The 16,888-nt window shown below is 57.1% G+C and overlaps 6 protein-coding genes across 6 annotated transcripts in view; 3 read left to right on the top strand and 3 right to left on the bottom strand.

Annotated features, from left to right (window-relative positions):
• CHGG_02613 (uncharacterized protein) overlaps positions 1-712 on the bottom strand; it is a gene marked incomplete at both ends in the record, with an annotated part of 1,748 nt that extends 1,036 nt beyond the window's left edge. The window contains one exon of the mRNA XM_001229128.1: positions 77-712. Within this exon, the coding sequence (XP_001229129.1) occupies positions 77-712 (636 nt within the window). The remainder of the gene's footprint in view (positions 1-76) is intronic.
• Positions 713-2,550: 1,838 nt separating this feature from the next.
• Positions 2,551-2,778, top strand: CHGG_02614 (uncharacterized protein; the record flags this gene model as incomplete). The annotated part of the gene is made up of 1 exon (XM_001229129.1): positions 2,551-2,778. The coding sequence occupies one exon, from the start codon at positions 2,551-2,553 to the stop codon at positions 2,776-2,778; it is 228 nt and encodes a 75-aa protein (XP_001229130.1).
• A 765-nt stretch (positions 2,779-3,543) lies between these two features.
• Positions 3,544-3,858, bottom strand: CHGG_02615 (uncharacterized protein; the record flags this gene model as incomplete). The annotated part of the gene is made up of 1 exon (XM_001229130.1): positions 3,544-3,858. The coding sequence occupies one exon, from the start codon at positions 3,856-3,858 to the stop codon at positions 3,544-3,546; it is 315 nt and encodes a 104-aa protein (XP_001229131.1).
• Positions 3,859-5,860: 2,002 nt separating this feature from the next.
• On the top strand, positions 5,861-10,594 carry CHGG_02616 (uncharacterized protein; the record flags this gene model as incomplete). The annotated part of the gene is made up of 5 exons (XM_001229131.1): positions 5,861-5,886; positions 6,035-6,222; positions 6,423-6,475; positions 6,633-6,690; positions 6,837-10,594. The coding sequence occupies 5 exons, from the start codon at positions 5,861-5,863 to the stop codon at positions 10,592-10,594; spliced, it is 4,083 nt and encodes a 1,360-aa protein (XP_001229132.1).
• Positions 10,595-11,261: 667 nt separating this feature from the next.
• On the bottom strand, positions 11,262-13,025 carry CHGG_02617 (uncharacterized protein; the record flags this gene model as incomplete). Its single annotated transcript, XM_001229132.1, has 3 exons — positions 11,262-11,303; positions 11,388-12,376; positions 12,476-13,025. 3 exons carry the CDS (start codon positions 13,023-13,025, stop codon positions 11,262-11,264), a joined length of 1,581 nt encoding a protein of 526 aa, XP_001229133.1.
• A 1,828-nt stretch (positions 13,026-14,853) lies between these two features.
• Positions 14,854-16,622, top strand: CHGG_02618 (uncharacterized protein; the record flags this gene model as incomplete). Its single annotated transcript, XM_001229133.1, has 4 exons — positions 14,854-14,914; positions 15,033-15,282; positions 15,479-15,653; positions 15,969-16,622. 4 exons carry the CDS (start codon positions 14,854-14,856, stop codon positions 16,620-16,622), a joined length of 1,140 nt encoding a protein of 379 aa, XP_001229134.1.
• Positions 16,623-16,888: the final 266 nt, after the last annotated feature.

Genomic DNA, 16,888 nt, shown 5'->3' on the forward strand with positions numbered 1-16,888 from the left:
CCCCCACGCCTAAAGGGCCTAAAGGGACGTTTGGGCGAGATGCGTCGGATGTCGACCTCCTCCGTGGCGGTCGCACGGCTAGCGCCGCTGACAGGCGCAGTTCTTCCTCCTCCTCTAACGTCTCGGTCAGGTTCTCGATGCGCTCCTCCAGGCTGAGATCGGCGTCTCGGAGCTCTAGCTGGCCCGCGTGCACTCTATCGAGCTGCTCGTCGTGATCTCGGAGCTTATCGTAGATTTGACGGAGCTGCTCATCGTGTTGCTGAGTCCGGCGCTCCGCCTGCTCGATGGAACGCCAGCTCATGCTGACGTTTCGGTAGGCTCCCTTGATCTGCTCGCCGACCTCCTCCTTGCTCTTTTCCAAGTGGTCCTCCACTTCGTTCAGCCTGCTGATTACGCTGTCCAAGACGTCGTCTTGCCCTTTGGACATCTGCTCTTCGAGCTGTTGCAGCCGCCTTTTCAGTAGCTCGAGCTCCTGCTTCTGGTCTGTTGAGACCTCGGGCTCCTTGTTGTGGAAACATGCCAGATGTCCACATTCACAGGTTGCGCCGGGGATGCCGGTGTTGAGCGAGAAATTGGCGCAAGCACACCTCCGGCCTTTGACCTCGGGATGAAGCAGGATGTATCGGCAGTGCCCCTGAGGCATTTTGGCTTCGTCCGGCTGGCCGTTGGCTGCCATTTGCAACGGTGACGGAGAGCCCGAGTGTACCGACATCTCGGGTATGAGAGGGGTGATTATTGCCTGAGAGCGAGATATGTCCTGCGGCGCCCCTGAGGCCGCAGGTTGCTGTTGGTGAGGAAACAGCTTGGCTGATGGGTCCGTGGTAGGTGGTAGGTTGGTGTCCCGAAGGGTGAAGATGGGATAAAATAAAGGGCCGGGAGGGAGAGAGATAAGAGATGAAAGAGAGAGAAAGAGAGAGAGAGAGAGTAGCGACCCAACGACGGCGGCTTATCGGAAATCACACATGGCAGTCAGGAGCTGGACTGGCCGGGATATATCCATGGGGCAGCGGTGAAGTAGGCCGTGCTCGTCGACAGTTAACCCCAGTTTTCGGCGGAGCCAGAGACACTTGGCCACGGGACAAGCAGCGGGGGCGGGGACCGGGAGTTACGTGTGAGAGATGGGGCTGGTCGTCAGGGTCCTTGAGAGGCTCTGTGGAAGCCGATATGTCGTGTGACTGAGGCCCGGAAACAGCAGCGGTGGGTTTGCTATCGGGCGCCAATATGATGCGATCAGGGCCCAAGGCAAGGTAGCAAGGGGAATGGCCGACTGATAAACGATTTAGGACGGGTCCAGGGAGGAAGGGAGGCGGGGCTGTTTGGTTGGTTGGAGAGGAAGGGGGAATCCTCGGTGAAATGCTGGGGGGTGGCTGCGGTCCCAGATCTGGCGGTATCTGATACCGAGAGATGCAAGCCGAGCGAGTGTCTCAAGGTTGCTGATAGGCAAGGCAAAACCGGTTGCAGGATCCCTAGGTCTCTGATCTGCCCAGAGCGGCAGAGCGGCAGCTTCCCGTGGTAGCGTAGGTATGGAGATAACGTTCCGAGGTTTGTGTGGAGAGAGTGCGGACGCTCCCGATAACGGCCAGCCGAAAATTGTTTGGTAAGGTCAGGTACTTTGATGGTCGCAGCGGCGTTGGGAGCGGGTAACTTTTAAATGTTGTATGGAGCCGCGGAAAGGGAAAGAAGACGCCCGACCCGACGAGGAAAACACGGGATGCAGGAAGTAGGAAAGTAGGAAGGAAGAAAGACAAAAAGCAGCGCCGCGGTTGGCGAGGTTGTGGGCCGGAGAAAAAGAAGGACGGAAAAGGCCCCAAGAGATACCCAGTCCGCCCAGTATAGATAGCGGCGGCTGCTAGGATTTGAGCAAGATAAATTGCTTGCCGGGCGAGAGAGGTACCCAGCCGTTTCTGAAGGCCATGGCAGCGGGTCCTTACCAATAGCGAGGTACCGGGGACGCCGCGGGTCGAGTTCCCGTGTGGGGAGGTTCCATCCTATGTGGCACTACGCTGCCCCTCCACGACTTCCCGCGGCCGTCGTACCTTTTTCTTTGGAACCCCCCGTTCGACGCTGCGATGGCGCCAGGTGACGTGACAATTGTCTTTGACTGCCAAAGCTCGGGCGAAGCGCTTCGTACATTCCTACATGCACGAATACACAAACGTGTACAATGTACAACAAGCAGAGCACCTCGCGATCTGACGGAGGATGTGCGAAGGCGGTCTGGCCGGTGGAGATTCCACCGTACCGTAGTATGTTGTGTGTAATACATTGCGGATCAAGTGGGAACGGACGAGCGCATTGTGTGAAAAGCCTTTCGACAAGCGTGGGCGGGACGTGGAGAGGGACAACCATGCGCTGTGCGAAAGGTGGGCGCAGCGGCGGAGCTTGGTGTGTCAATGACCGAAAGAGACGGCGCCGGCTCTGCACATGGCCAGGCGTGCCAGGCTCTTTGGATGAACAGCCCTGCTTCCCCAACCTGGAAACCTTTTTTTTTTCTTTGCCTGTTCCCCAGAATCCCCCCGCCGGTGGGATGTGGACTCCGTTTGTCCCAAAATGGGCAGCAAGGCCAGCAGGGTCCTCGCCCGTTACGGGCCAGGGGAGCTCTCCTTCTCTGTCGCTTTGGCATTTGCGATGAACTTGTGGGCCAACAAGAAACTTTCTCAACAGGGCCGATCTGACAGGGATCCCCAGTGGGACTCGAGGGATGCCACATGGAGCAAGCAGCGACCAACCCGGCGGCCGTCTGTGGGGGTCCAAGATAAGAAAGAGTTTGCTGCCTGAGGCTGCAGGCTAGCCGGCGTTCCAGACGCAGCCCCGCGAGCCGACAAATCTTGGCTCACATTTCTGGGCATAAACGCCGGGGAGAAACAAAAAAAGGCACATCGACACGGTGCATGATTCTAGAAGTTCGGCAGGAATCCCCAGACCCCGATTCCTGCATCAGGCCTCCCTCCTAGATTTTGGCGGCCTGGGACTCTTCCCATTCGGCCGCGATTTGGATCTGATCTTTTTTACCATTCAAGCCCCCTTTGTTGAACGCCTTTTCCGTTCCCGAGATGTGAGCTTGTTTGCAATCTTGGTGCTGCCGATGGCAGCTGCAAGATAAGGTGGGCTCCACGGACCAGGGCAAGCTGAGACCTCCGATTCCTCCCATCCCATACCTCGTACCTGGGTTGGTTATCTTGAGTGACGTGCCGTCGCACGCCTCCCAGTCTCACAGACCACAGCTTTTGCATGACTCTTGCACCTCGAAACCGACTCATCACCCGTCATTTGTCTTTGCCTCAATCTCCCTCGACTGCTCATAATTTTTTTTCTTTGCGGCATGTTGCGCCAGCTACTGGCGCAATTATGCTGTCGGCTGATGTGCCGATTATCCTGTCGCACAGCAGTCATAACCGAGCAATCCTACATATTGTGGGAACGGGAGGGAAAGCCGACCTCCTGCGACCGACGCCGCCCAAGTCCGCTGGACCAAGTTTTGAACCACTGCCGAATGAGGCAACAATTACTCTCCGAGCTTACCGCACCTAGCCATCGAGCCATTCACTGGATGTCAACGGTTGGAGGACCGGAGATCTCTGAACGACGAGAGAAGAAACCGTCTCGCAACCAAGAAGTGGCTTCCCGCCTCGGATCCCTGCGACTAATCGGGTACCGCAGCATGGCTGGCACGCAAGCCATGCCTGCCCTGACGCTCTGAGGCGCGGCCATATCGCGATAAGGGGGAGATATGGTATCAGAGTAGCGGTGGCCCCGGCAGGTTTCGGGTTCGCTTGTCTCTTTCTTCCCACAGCTGCCTGCAGCGACGAGGCCCGTGAGGGAGGTCTGTGAGCGAGGCAGAAAACCTGTGGGCGCCATGCGCGCGCACGCCTTCGGCCAAACAGATAACGTGCTGGGGCCGGCTGCGCGCAAACCGTTTCGTGATTTGCGAGCCTTTGGTCGCCATCCAACACCGAGTACCCGGCCTAAACCCGGCCAATCGCCGTGCCATCAGGGGAGCACGGGAGGCATGCAACATCGAAATGCTGCGACACGGGGCGAGAGGTGAAGCTGCAGCGGCCCCTCGGATGGTACCACATTATGCTTTTGGGCAGCATACGTGCAGGCGGTGCTGTGGGCGAATAGTGTGGCCCTCTGGACCAGCCGCAGTTACCTGTGTATTATATACATAAACAAGGGCTCCATCTCCCGGACTGTGACAGACACGCAACCCTTTAAACTACCAACGACAGGCTCGGACCCCAAGTCCGTTTGACACACGTCTCTGGGAAGTCGTCCAGCTTTGATAGGGCGGCGCGTTCCTTGCGTGCTTTGTCTCGGAATGGTTGACACCCCGTGCACCATCCATATCGAGCACGTAAATTTTGCGGACAAGTGTCGTCCGTTGTCGTTGTCCAACGTGGCGTTTCTTGATCGAGATCGGAACCAGATGCCCAGGACTGGGAGCATCACAAACATTGGCGTCAGCAGCCCTCAAGGGACACGCGCGGTGGTGCGGTGCAGTGGGGTCAAATTGGCATTCAGCCTCGAACGGGTGCATCCCGCCGCCTCGTCTTGGGAGGCGTTGCGCTGAGTAGACCATTACCTAATGGGACGATACCCCTTGTCGTGGGGTAACAGGAGCAGACAAATGGCAGCGCGCGGACGTAACACATGTTCGCCCGATTCGTACGGATTTGTGCCGCCGGGCCCAGATCCAACGGCTTTGACCATCGGACGCCGGGCGTCGTGAAACGCAGAGGCGAGCCGCCGCACCGGGAGAAAGCAAGCAAACGGACAACAAGAAGTCACAAGACGGAGGGGGAAGGCCTCCCACCTCCCACGGTGATGTGATAGTGGAATGAGCACGGCGGAGCCCATGCATTCCACATCCGTCCATGTCGGAAGAGGGTTCTGGCCACTTTCTTTCCCCCACCAAGCAGCCGCCGCAAGCGCATTTGGGGGACAATCTCGAAAAATACGTCAGAGAACAGGGAGAACCAAAAGCGACCTGGCTGGTCGTGTCTGATTGGGAATGAATGTGCGGCAGACAGGGGTAGAAAGAAAGCAAGCATTTGTTATCATGACCTGGTTCGCGATAACGAATAGATAAGCGCACCGAAGCCATCGGCGCCCGGCCCGCACCACTTACACGGGAGATGTCTGCCCAATGTGGACTAAATCCGCCAGTGAGACAGCTGGATCAAGATGCCCGGGTCAGCTCCAGCTGAGGTGAGCAAGGAAAGAAGGGTGAGATGTCGTTGCTTCTTTCTCAGCCCTATCACGAACCATAAATGTCCCTGCCCAGAGCACGTCATCGTCCATACCCCTGGCTCACCCGAGATTTCTCCTTTGGAGTTGAAGGGATGAGTCCGATTGGGACGAGTCCGGTTGAGATGGCATCCGGGGGGACCTAGCTTGCAACGGGAGGGCGCGCTCCCGCCCCTACCAAAAACGTTATCTCTGCTCTCTCGGCCGACACGGCGTGGACGGACGTGATGTCTCGTGGCGTGGCTGAGTTGGACTCGATGCCCACGAAACACGCGCCGAAAGTTCCTCCTCCCCAGAACAAGCGTCGTTCTTTCGTTGGCGGCCCTGTCTAGCTTCAGCTTTGTGATGTGCCGCCACGGGCGGCAAGACGGGTCCAGCGCCGGACTAAGTCACCGAGTGTCGAACTCATCCCGCTTGGATATCTAGTTGTGATTTGGGGGACGTTGGGGGTGTAAAGGTTTGGGGGAGGTTCGGTTTGGTTTTCAAGCGAGCCCAGGCGGCTGGATTCCACATGCACCGACGTCGCGTAACGGTACCATTGGGCGAGTGGCATTCGTCGCACGTGGGAACTTCATATATCAAGAGGCCGCGTCGGAAGATGTTAGTAAAGATGGGGGTCGACGGGCCGCTGAAAGGGTATGTATCACGAAGCGTGTCACTCCAATTGGTCCCGAACCTCCCCCCGTGCCGTCGAGGGCGATGCCCCGCGAGGATACAGCGCTTGGAGATTTCGGTCTGCTGTCTTTGTCTTCCACGTCCCGCTCTTGAACCCTAGATGCATTAGTCACCGGTATGCCGCCTTCACCCCACCCCCCATCGTCTCGCTCCCTGGAAAATGTCCCGATCGACCCCTAAGGTTGACCGGTGTCTGGCGACCTGCCATCGTCGACGCGAAGCCTGGATATCTGGGAGGTACGGTAGGATTACATGAGTACCAAAAACGTGCTATGATGGGCAAAGAGGGGAGGGCTCGTACGTGTAGTGGCTCCCCAAGATGCGTGGAATGAGAGTGGATTCCAATAGAGGTGGATTTTGTGAGAGAGAACATGAAATATCTTCCAGATGGCTAGGCCATGGTGAACTATTGGATTATTGGCTTCTTAGCGTCGGTGAGGCAGCTGGGCTTTTGTTGACCGTGGTGAAGTACGAAGGAGAAGCTTGACCTGACACAGCAACCATTTCTACAATGTCGGAATGGGAAATGTTTGGCATGCTGGCAGGCTGGGTAAGTAGGCTCCCTCTGGCCAAAAAAAGCCAAACTCGAAAGGGGCAGAAATCAAGAAAAGAGTAGAAGTAAAAGAACCTGAACTAGGAAAAGAAAAGGTAAAGAAAAGGAAAAGAAGACTTTAGGCTTCTAAATGGTGTTCTTTCCGTTCCGCTAGTCGAAGGTTCCGTTGACACCTCTACTTTGGAGTTCGGCTTTTTTGGCCAGAGAGAGTGGTAGGTTCAACCCCTCCATCTCGGTGGAATAAAAGTCCGCTCCCGTTGAGCCAAGTGGAGAAAAAAGTGCAGATTACAGGGGTCAGGCCTCCCTGGTCAATCGCGATAAGCTCTTAGTGCAGAGATCGCGTCTGAATTTATTCTAGATAAGATTCGGTCCTGGATCACCACTACCAAAACGCTAGGCGTTGACCCCGATCCCCAATTCAAGTGTATTGCCATGTTGCGACTGGTTAGCCAAGGGCGTAGCGCACTGAGAACTCATCTTATATGTTTATCATGTCGCGCGCTCCTTGCCAGCGGTGCCACGAGGCTCCCGAGTGCCGTCGCAAAAATTTGTGCGGTACGCCACTACTCGTCGCCGTCGGCCATTGATCAGCCCGCACAGCCCTCAGAGCCACCGCAAGAGTCAGGGATCACCGAGAAAGAGGCTAAGAAGGGCCCAGAGAAAAAGCCCAAGAAAAGGGCCGAGAGACAGGCCAAGGGTGATTCTGGGAAAGAAACCAAGAAAGATTACAGGAAACGGAGCAACAAAGATTCCGAGAAACCCACGACTCCAAAGCCAACGAAACCTTCAAAAGCTAAATACTCAAAATCAACCAGGCCTTCAAAGTCAACCTCATCCGCTTTGACGCCATCCTCGGACTCGCCCGCCGCTAGACAACAGATCTGGCTCGAAACCTTGAATTTGTTGAAGGACATTAAGGACAGCCGCCGCTCGCCCTCTCAAACCAAACATGAACCTGCCGTTGAGGTTGAGGAAATACAGAAATCTCCGGGCCGCGACAGAAGGCTCGAAGGCGTTCTTTACATGCTGAAGCAGGTCCTCCGCCAGGAGTTGGGGGATGCTACACAGGGCGTCGCACATGTACCGATCGAGAGTCCACCGGTAGATACGCCACAGGAAAAGAAACCGGTCCGGTTAGGCAAGACCTTGAAAGAGGCCTTGGGTATTGGAAGGCCAAAGGGGGACGAGGAAGTAGCGGAGGAACCGGTGCCGGAGGAGCGCTCGTCTGGGAAAGCTACTAGGAGGGCACTTAAGCCGAAGGCTGCTTCTTCATCACCACAGAAAGCTTCCAAAGGCAGCCCTAAGGCCAAGGTCTCATCGCTTCGCGCCGGCACCAAAACGAGCGGCAAGAAGTCTTCCGACTTCGTTGTCAACCGCATCGATGCCAATAAAATCGATTTAACCCCGGTGGAAAAGGAACAGCCACCTGTCCCTAGTCTAGCTTACGGCCTGGACCGCGTGCTCTTCAACCCAGGTGTTTACCACATCCAAGATCCCCGCTCCCGGGTCTTTAACTTCGATCCCTACTTAGAGCGCATCATGCCCATCAAAGAGTTCGACTTCGACGCTATCAAACAATACGTCACGTCCTCCAAGGACAACGTCCTCATTGAGACAGCCGTCGAGCACCAGAAGAAGTACACAGGCTCGACCTCGAGCATGACTTCAACTCTTGCCCACTTCCACTTCCTCCTTTCGTCCTGGCGTCCCATCAACCCTGCTATGGTGTCCAAGGACTTCGAGATCGATTCGTACCGCTTCACTCGCATTATGCGCGCCCCCGCCGCCACCTTCCTACACTGGAAAGATGGCACGTACGCCATCGATGCCGACAAGGAGTTTGATACCGCAAACGTCCTGAGCATGCTCGGCAAATCCATGGAGAAGTTCCTGACTCTACCCAAAGAAGAGTTTGAAAAATACCGTCGAACAAACTCGGACCAGCTAACCGAGGAGGAGCGCAACGGCCCCGAGTCGTATCACTACACCACCTTGGGCGATTTCATGATGCGGTCCCAGCTCGACGCCTACGACCCCAGGCTTCCTGGGACCGGCATGTTCGATCTCAAGACTAGGGCCGTCGTCTCTATCCGCATGGATGCCCGCGACCCCTACAAGGGTATGGGCTACGAGATCCGCAGCCGCTTCGGTCAGTGGGAGTCGTTTGAGCGCGAGTATTACGACATGATCCGCTCCGCTTTCCTCAAATACTCGCTCCAAGTCCGCATGGGCCGCATGGACGGCATCTTCGTTGCCTACCACAACACGGAACGTATCTTTGGCTTCCAATACATCCCCCTTCCGGAGATGGACCTTTCGCTGCACGGCCAGGAGGACACAACTCTGGGTGACCGCGAGTTCAAGTTAAGTCTCCATCTGCTCAACAAGGTTCTGGACAAGGCCGCAGCCAAGTACCCCGGCCGATCACTGCGCCTGCACTTTGAGACACGAGGGGATAATACGCCCTTCATGTACATCTTCGCCAAGCCGGTCACCCCAGCCGAGATTGAGGAGATCCAAGGCGCTACGCAAGCTAAGGTTGAAGAATTTGAGCGCGAGATGATGGGCATTGTCGGGGGGTCGCGTGCCTTGGGGGGGGAAGAGGACGGAGAAGAGGCTGTTGACGAAGGCGACGAACATGATATCGACGAGGCTGGGGCCGAGCAGATCTCCACCTCTCCCGCCTGGACGGAGGTGAGGCGCAAAGTGGAGGATGAGCTGGAGGACGAGGAGCACGGCACAACCTTTGTCCGCGAGGCCATCGAGGATGCTCTCCAGGAGAGCGGGCTCCTCCGCACCACGGCCCCCGACGAGACCCAGCGCTACGTCGACGCCTTCCTCGAGGCGATTACCAGCAACGCCCGCCGCGTTGTTCCCGAAGCCCAGGAATCTTCTGAGCCTCCCGATTCGGTCGAGGAAACTGATGCCACGTCGGCTGGCACTTCAAAGGCAGCAGAGCCCTCCGAGGAGTTGAACGAGGAGTCGGGCGAGGAGCCCGAAGAGGATGAGCAAACGCCCGCAACCGAGGACTCATCTGCCGACGAGCCTACCTTGAAAGACCTGATTGTCAAGCTGGCGGCCGAGATCCGTACGATCCCCAGGAGGCGGCGGGACCCAGCCAGCGAAGATGAGGACATCACTTACGAAGACGAACCGAAAAACGCGGCCAGCCGTCGGAAGGTCGAGAAGATCTTCTTGGAGCTCACGGAGCAGCCACAGGGAGAGGACAAGGTTGAGGAGGGCGTAGGAAACGGTGTCATTGAGACGGGCACTGTGGTGGTCCAGCCTGGGGAGCAGGTGGAACCAACTGAGGCCGAGACGGCGGAGACAGCTGAGCCGGTCGAGCCGACCGAAGTCGCCGAGCCGAAGGATGAGCCGCCTGCCACGACGTCTGAAGAGTTGGCAACACCGTCCGCCGAGTCAGCCACGGAGGCGGGGGAGACGTCGGCCGCCGCATCGGAAGACTCCGTGGCACCCGAGCCAACCACCGAAACTCCTGCCACACCGTCCGAAGACGCAACACCTTCTTCCGCAGAAGCAGAAACAGAAACAAACATAGAAGCCGAAGCCGAAGCAGAAGCCGAAGCAGAAATCGAAGCCGAAGCCGAAGCCGAAGCCGAAGCCGAAGCCGAAGCCGACTCCGAAATCCCCAGCGAGACCAAAGCCATAAACAAAGAACTATACGGCCTCATCCTCACCATCCGCAACAAGGTCGACGGCAAGTACGTCGAGCGGCCCGAGAACCTGACGGCCAAGCAAAAGTGGCAGGTCGAGTACGCCATCGAGGAGGTCAAGCCGGCGCGGGCACACAACCTGTACAATATGGTGCTCAAGCGGCGCAAGAACCTGCTCTACCCGGAGCAAGGGGACCAGCGCGACCGTTGGTACGACATGTTTCGCGGCAGCCTGGACCGCTACAGCACGACCGGGCGCAGGTTCCGTCGCGACGAGGACAAGCGCCAGCGCGGCCAGCCCGTCCATGTCTATGGCTCCCTGGAGCCGCTGCCGTATGAGCAGGTGTTTGGAGCTGCGCGGGAAGAGACGGAGAATGGACATGAGGATGAGGATGAGGATGCGCGTGAGGATGTGGATGAGGATGGGCCGAAAAAGGAGTAAATAGAGGCGGACATCCACCCGGATTGTACCATACTGTTGGGCGATAGATTTGTACCATGAACTGTACCATATACCACACCACGATCACTCTTTATACCCAGCAGCTCCATCTTCACATCTCGCAACATTCCATTAAGACAAATAAAAGGTCCAAGGAAGCACCAGGTTGATTAACTAACGCATCTTAACCCGATATCCCTATGCCCCTCTATTCTTCCCATCCTTCTGACCTGTCCTCTCTAACACGGCCTTCTAACCCATCATCCAACAATCACAATACGATTACATTGGAGGGTAAACGCAACAGAATACCAACGCGGGACGTCATTAATCCTGGCCATGCACAAAGCGAGTCCAACCGCCGCCGCCGCCACCGAGTAGATGATCCCCAAAACCGCCGAGGTGAAAGGCAAAAAAAAAAAGAAATAGTGGAACAAATGGAACAAAGCCAAATCCCAAAACGCCGCTGCTATGCATAACTTGAGCCTATTATGCCCTCCGCCCTGAAACCCCTCTCTTCCCAAACCAGCTCAAACCAAGACCAACTCAGCGCGGAGAAAGTGACAAGCTGAAGCGGCGTGGTGATCTCCAAACCACCATGCCACGATGGCAAAGTTCTAATTGCAGTGACGCGCGCGCGCGTGCGCACGCCACACCTCGGAGATGTTTATAACTGCAAGTTCCCAACCTCGCACCAATCCCTCACAGGCTAGAAGCGGGCACCGTATTAGCCACAAGCTCCCGAAAGAAGGGAAAATGGGCACGAAAAGGAAAAAAAAAGGGCGAGACTTACCAAACAACTCAAATAGCGGCACCAATCACACGTCGCGCGATCCACATAGAAGTTCTTCAACAAGAGAATGAACACAACGGTCACCAGCACGAGGGCACCGGCGCGGATCAGCCACCAGGCCCACCACAGCGGGCGGCGGCCCTTGAAGAAGCCGACGGGGTTCCTCACGAACGACGGCGGGGTGCCGAGGGCGGCCGAGCCGCCGCTGACGTGGGAGCTGGCGTAGGGGACGTCGTCGCCGATGCGGCGGCGCAGCGAGTTGGGGGAGTGCAGCAGGCACACGCCGAGGCCGAGGCCCATAAGGAAGCCGCCGATGTGGGAGAAGTTGTCGAGGCCCGGGAGCAGGCCGAGCACGAAGGAGATGACGATGTCGAGCAGGATGAAGAGCAGGTCCTTGACGGGGCTGACGCGGTCCTTCCACGAGTAGAGCAGGTCGAGCAGGGTGAGGGCGATGATGCCGAAGAGGGAGCCCGACGCGCCAGTGGAGGCGATGGCGGTGCCGGCGTAGTTGCCGCCCATGACGAAGCCGAAGATGCCGGCCGACATGTAGACGAGGAAGAAGCGGATGGAGCCGATGGACTTCTCCATGTCGCGGCCGAGGGTGAGCTGCAGGAGCATGTTGAAGCCGATGTGGATGAGCCCCGCGTGCATGAAGATGGGGACGATGAAGCGGAACCACTGGTTGGGGGCGGGCTGGATGTTGAGCGGGGTGCCTACTTGGTAGGCGGGCTCCGGAACGCCGCCAAAGCCGCAAAGTTCGGAGAGGGTGCAGTGATTCTCGGGAGCTTTGTCGTCGAGGGTGGTAGTGTTGGGGCACGGCCAAGGTAGCTTCTTATCGGGGTACTCAGTCGCATCGGCGTTCTGAATCCCGTCTACGTTGTGCATGCAGGGGACGAAGCGGGCGCCCATGTTGATGAGGACGTAGGGAGACGGACCGATCATGGGGTTGAAGGAAGGTTTGATCATGATGGGGGAGCCAGTAATGGTAGCTAGGGGGTCGTTAATCTTCTGCGTCCTACCGAGCTAACGACTCGCTCAATGGCAGGGGAAGTAGAGGGGAGGAGGGGTGGGGGGCGCTTGCTACCTACCGTTCTTGACAATTTCGCCGATGAAGACAGCGACCTGGACAATGGTCAAAAAGTAGACGACGAACGGTATCTTTTTGCGGCCGGAACCCAACATGCCGAGCTCGCCAAACCGCACGCGCCCTTTGCGAGCCTTCGACTTCGACGACGCGTCGTAGACGTGGTCCTGCATTTCCGGGTCCTTCGACGGCACGCGCTGGGCGTGGTCTTGGAGGGGAATGTTGTCGGTCGCACGACCGTACATGTCGTCGGGCGAAACGGGAGAATGGCCGTGGTAGCCAGTGTCTTGGTGGCTTAATCGGTGCATGCTTGACGTCGGAGTGGGCTGGTGTGTGCTTGCGGGATATACATGGTCGTCGAAGACGGTTTCAAAGGGTGAAGGAGATGTGCCTTGGGTCGGCCGGTCCCCGGGAGCGAGATAGGGTTGCGAGCTGTATGGGGGTGCGGGCGTAGAGTAGGCAGAGGAGGAGGATGGTGCTGGCCGGCTGCTGTCGTATCCCGGGCCGGCCGCATCGGGTAGCGGTTTTTGCTGGTAATAATCGTTGGCTGCCATTTTTATTTCTTGTTTGGGGGCTTCCCGGGCTCTCGAGAGCACCGAAACGCAAATCTCCCGGGTTAAATGGTGTGTTGGGAAAAGCGATGGTCGTGATCGGACGACAATTTAGCAACGGGTGCTAGGTAGTGTGGAAAAACGAACGTCGGTCGACGGTAATGTCGCAAGTCGAGCGAAGTGAAGCAGGGCCAGGCCAGGGAAACAGAAATTAACCGTTGCAGACCCGCAAGGTGTTTCGGGGGGTTGCGGGTGTAGGGGCCTCCGAAAGTTTGGAGAAGTCCCGTTTGGGTCGCACTGTCGCAAACAACGAGCACAAAGTCTGGTTGCACCGTCGAGTCGGGAATGGTGTTGAAAATGAGAAGTGGCCAGGCCAGGACGGGAGCAGCAAGTTATGGAATGCAAGTGGCCTGAATATTTCAAGACGTACGCGTGTTTCTTGATTTGCCAGGGCCGGGCTGCTGGCCAGTGGAGTGGGTGGTGCTTCTGGATCTTGGGTCAAGTGTGGATCTCAACCCAGCAGCCGAGCAGTCAAGTCAACACACGGGCCCAATGGGGCTGGGCTGGGTGTTCGAGGTTGTTGATAGATTTGCATCGACCTGCTGACTTCAACAGAGGGAGGCCGATGGACGAGACGAAAAGAAAATTACTCGTTCCCGGTCAAAAATAGAACACAATCGCAACGATGCCCTGGTGGCTAGGTAGTTAAGACAAGGGCAGGAGGGCTGATTTCCCCGAACACGAGCCACCTGGTGACGTTTCCCGCCAAGTGTCCAGCAACAAAAGCCGGAGATCAGTGGAGAAGATGGCAGGCTGTGTGCTTCGTGGAAGCTGATCAAGTGAGGGAGGCCGCCACTGAGAAGAGACCTCGCACAGAGGCAACTCATCTCTAGTGGGACGGGCACCACGCCGACAAAATCCCTTGAGAGCCTGGTCATGGTGGCCAACACGGAAGCGCCTGCTTGCAGATTCGCGGCGCTCCAAACCGTTGGCTTACCCGGTAGGTGTTGCTGCAGCTGACAGCCGAATCCAAGGGACATGAAAATAACAACCACCAACCACACAATCATGGCTCCCACTTTTAGAAAATGCGGGGGAAAGGGTTGCCGCCCGCTGAGGCGGTCGAGGCCTTGGGTGGGTGGTTTCAGGTTTGATGCATGACGAACCTGTCGGGCCCTGTCCCGATCCTGTCCATTCGCGGCTAACAGCGCGATGGGTCGCCTCGACGGCTGGCAGCATCTGGCAACCGAGGAATTCCCAATGAGATCCTCAGTACTGTCATTAACGGCCTACCTTGCCTACCTAGGTATCCAGCCTCCTACTAGCTCCAATGACTGTCACGGTTCTGCAAAGTTGTCTTTCCGTCTCATCTTCTTGATTATGGTTTATGGTTAGACCTGCATGGACCGATCCAGGTTCGCCAGGCACGGCGAGGCATCATAGTGTAAACCTTGTCTTGGCGACTACCCAGGTGGGTAACTACATCGGTACTGATAAGATAAGCGAGTGGAAAAGTCCCAAAAACCTCCAGGGGTTCAATTTGACAATTTGACTTGCGCCGCGCTCACCGAGACAAGCTTATCCGACAATTACCTCGCGGCCCCCTCGTTTCCCTAAAAATGCGTTCCTTCCCGGTGCCCTGCCACCGGGGTGTCCTCAATCCGCACGCAATAACACGGCAGCTCTGCCTAACATCAACACAACTGCTGTCCGCTCCCCCAACCCGTCGATCCATTTACCACACAGCGCCGTTATATAAAAATACACGCTCGGACTCTGTTCCCGAAGTACGAAAACCCCGGGCCTCCGAGCTCACCGAACCCACTTCCCCATGGCCCGAGCGAGAGCCGCCGAACGAGGCGGACAAGCCAAACACATCGGAGCCCGACCAGGTTGAGCAACGCCGAGTCGTGTACAACAAGGACGGCCACGAACCGAGCATCCACCGATACATGTTTAGCCCCAACGACAGAATCCCCTCACCACTCCCGCTACGTTACAGCCTATCAGACAGTGGGGGGTGGGGTAGGAAACTGCGGTCCCCTAAAGAAGCCCCCGCCCGAGAAGAAGCCGCTCCCGCAGAAGAATCCTACTCTGCGGATCCCCTGATGATGTTTTACAACAAAATTTCACCGGCAAAGTGGCGGGAGAAGAGCGAGTCGGCCGCCGTAGCAAGCGAAAGCAGATCTGAGGCTAGTGGCATCGAGGCAGAAGCCAGGAGCAGGGAGGCGGAAGCGAGGAGTAGGGAGGCGGAACTATTGTCGACAAAGGAACAGGAGTTGAAGGAAAAGGAGCGGAGCTTAGAGGCTCTGGAGCGAAGGCTCAACGCTCTGGTGCTAAAACTGGAAGGGGAGAGTGAAGGAAAAGGAAAAGAACAAGGCGAGGCGGGTGTTGGAGAGACACCAGGCCCACAAGGCGAGAGGTGTGTTAGAGAGACACCAAACCGACAAGGCGAGGCGAGCTTTAGAGAGGCACCAAACCGACAAGGCGAGGCGGGCTTTAGAGAGGCACCGAGCCGACAAGGCGAGGCGGGCTTTAAAGGAGCACCAAACCGACAAGGCGAGGCGGGCTTTAGAGAGGCACCGGGCCGACAAGGCGAGGCGGGCTTTAGAGGGGCACCAAACCGACAAGGTGAGGCGGGCTTTAGAGAGGCACCGGGCCGACAAGGCGAGACAGGCTTTAGAGAGGCACCGGGCCGACAAGGCGAGGCGGGCTTTAGAGAGGTACCGGGCCAACAAGGCGAGGCGGGCTTTAGAGAGACACCAAACCGACAAGGCGGGCCGGGTTTTGGAGAGACACCAAACCGACAAGGCGGGCCGGGCGTTGGAGAGACACCAGTCCCCCCAATGGCACAGCTCCACTTGGCTGCAATGAAAAAGGCAATACATCCATGTTCCCCGCAAGCTCTACGAATGTCTCCTTACTGACAGCTTGCGAATTGATTAGGTACGCTTGGCACAGGAGGCCAGGTTACGGGAGGTGCCAGCGAATATCGAAGTCCCTTTCGAGGAACTGAAGGCGCTACATAAGATAGGCCCACTCGCGGCACACAAGAGGGTCATGATTCTTGCCTCGTTCAAGAGACAGCAACTCGAATTCGACGTGGCGGAAAACCCCGACCCCGCAAACGGGAAACGGTGGCCGAGGCGCGCAGACACTGAGCTCCGCTGGTGGATCATCAACAACAACCTGCACCAGTTCTTATATCGTAACCCCCGCGAGGAACGGCGGCGAGTGGAGATTATGGACCGCCAGAGGCTGGTTGCCCGGAAGAAGCTCCACATCTCCCCGGACACCCCCGATCCCGTCGATGAGGTGGAAGCCTGGGTCCGTAAGTTCCTCGTACAAAGAGATGCGCAGGCGATCGTCCGCAAGTCCAAGGAATTCACGCGCAAGAACCACCGGCGACTCGTCCTGGCAGAGAGAGCCGGATTCCATGCCCTAATCGCGCAGGGACTTCCAGAGGTCGGCGACGCGAGGCGGGGCCGCATAATAGCAGGCTTACGACGGAAGGAGGAGCGGTTGGCGAAAATAAATGCCAAGAAACAACGGAAGGCGCTCAAAAAAGCGATCAAAAAAAGCGAAGCTGCTTCCAAATAGTCCGCGGCTGCTCTCTGGACTCTCCTGGACGGGTCGCGGTTTCGGCAAAACGGGAATTGAGCCCTCAACGGTTGCAAACGGACTATATATCAGGATACCGCTGTAAAAAAACATGTAATAATACAAAAAAGAAATACGATGCACTCTGTTTTGCGTCCCTGGCAAGTTGGTACTTACACAACTCTTTTAGCCTCTAGCCTCTCTCCGTTATCGGACATCCAATGGGATCATCTTACAATTCCAATCCTCATTCTCCCCGGCGGCAC

The sequence above is a fragment of the Chaetomium globosum genome, genomic scaffold (genome assembly GCF_000143365.1).
Source record: "Chaetomium globosum CBS 148.51 scaffold_2 genomic scaffold, whole genome shotgun sequence".
NCBI classification, from domain to species: Eukaryota; Fungi; Ascomycota; class Sordariomycetes; order Sordariales; family Chaetomiaceae; genus Chaetomium; species Chaetomium globosum.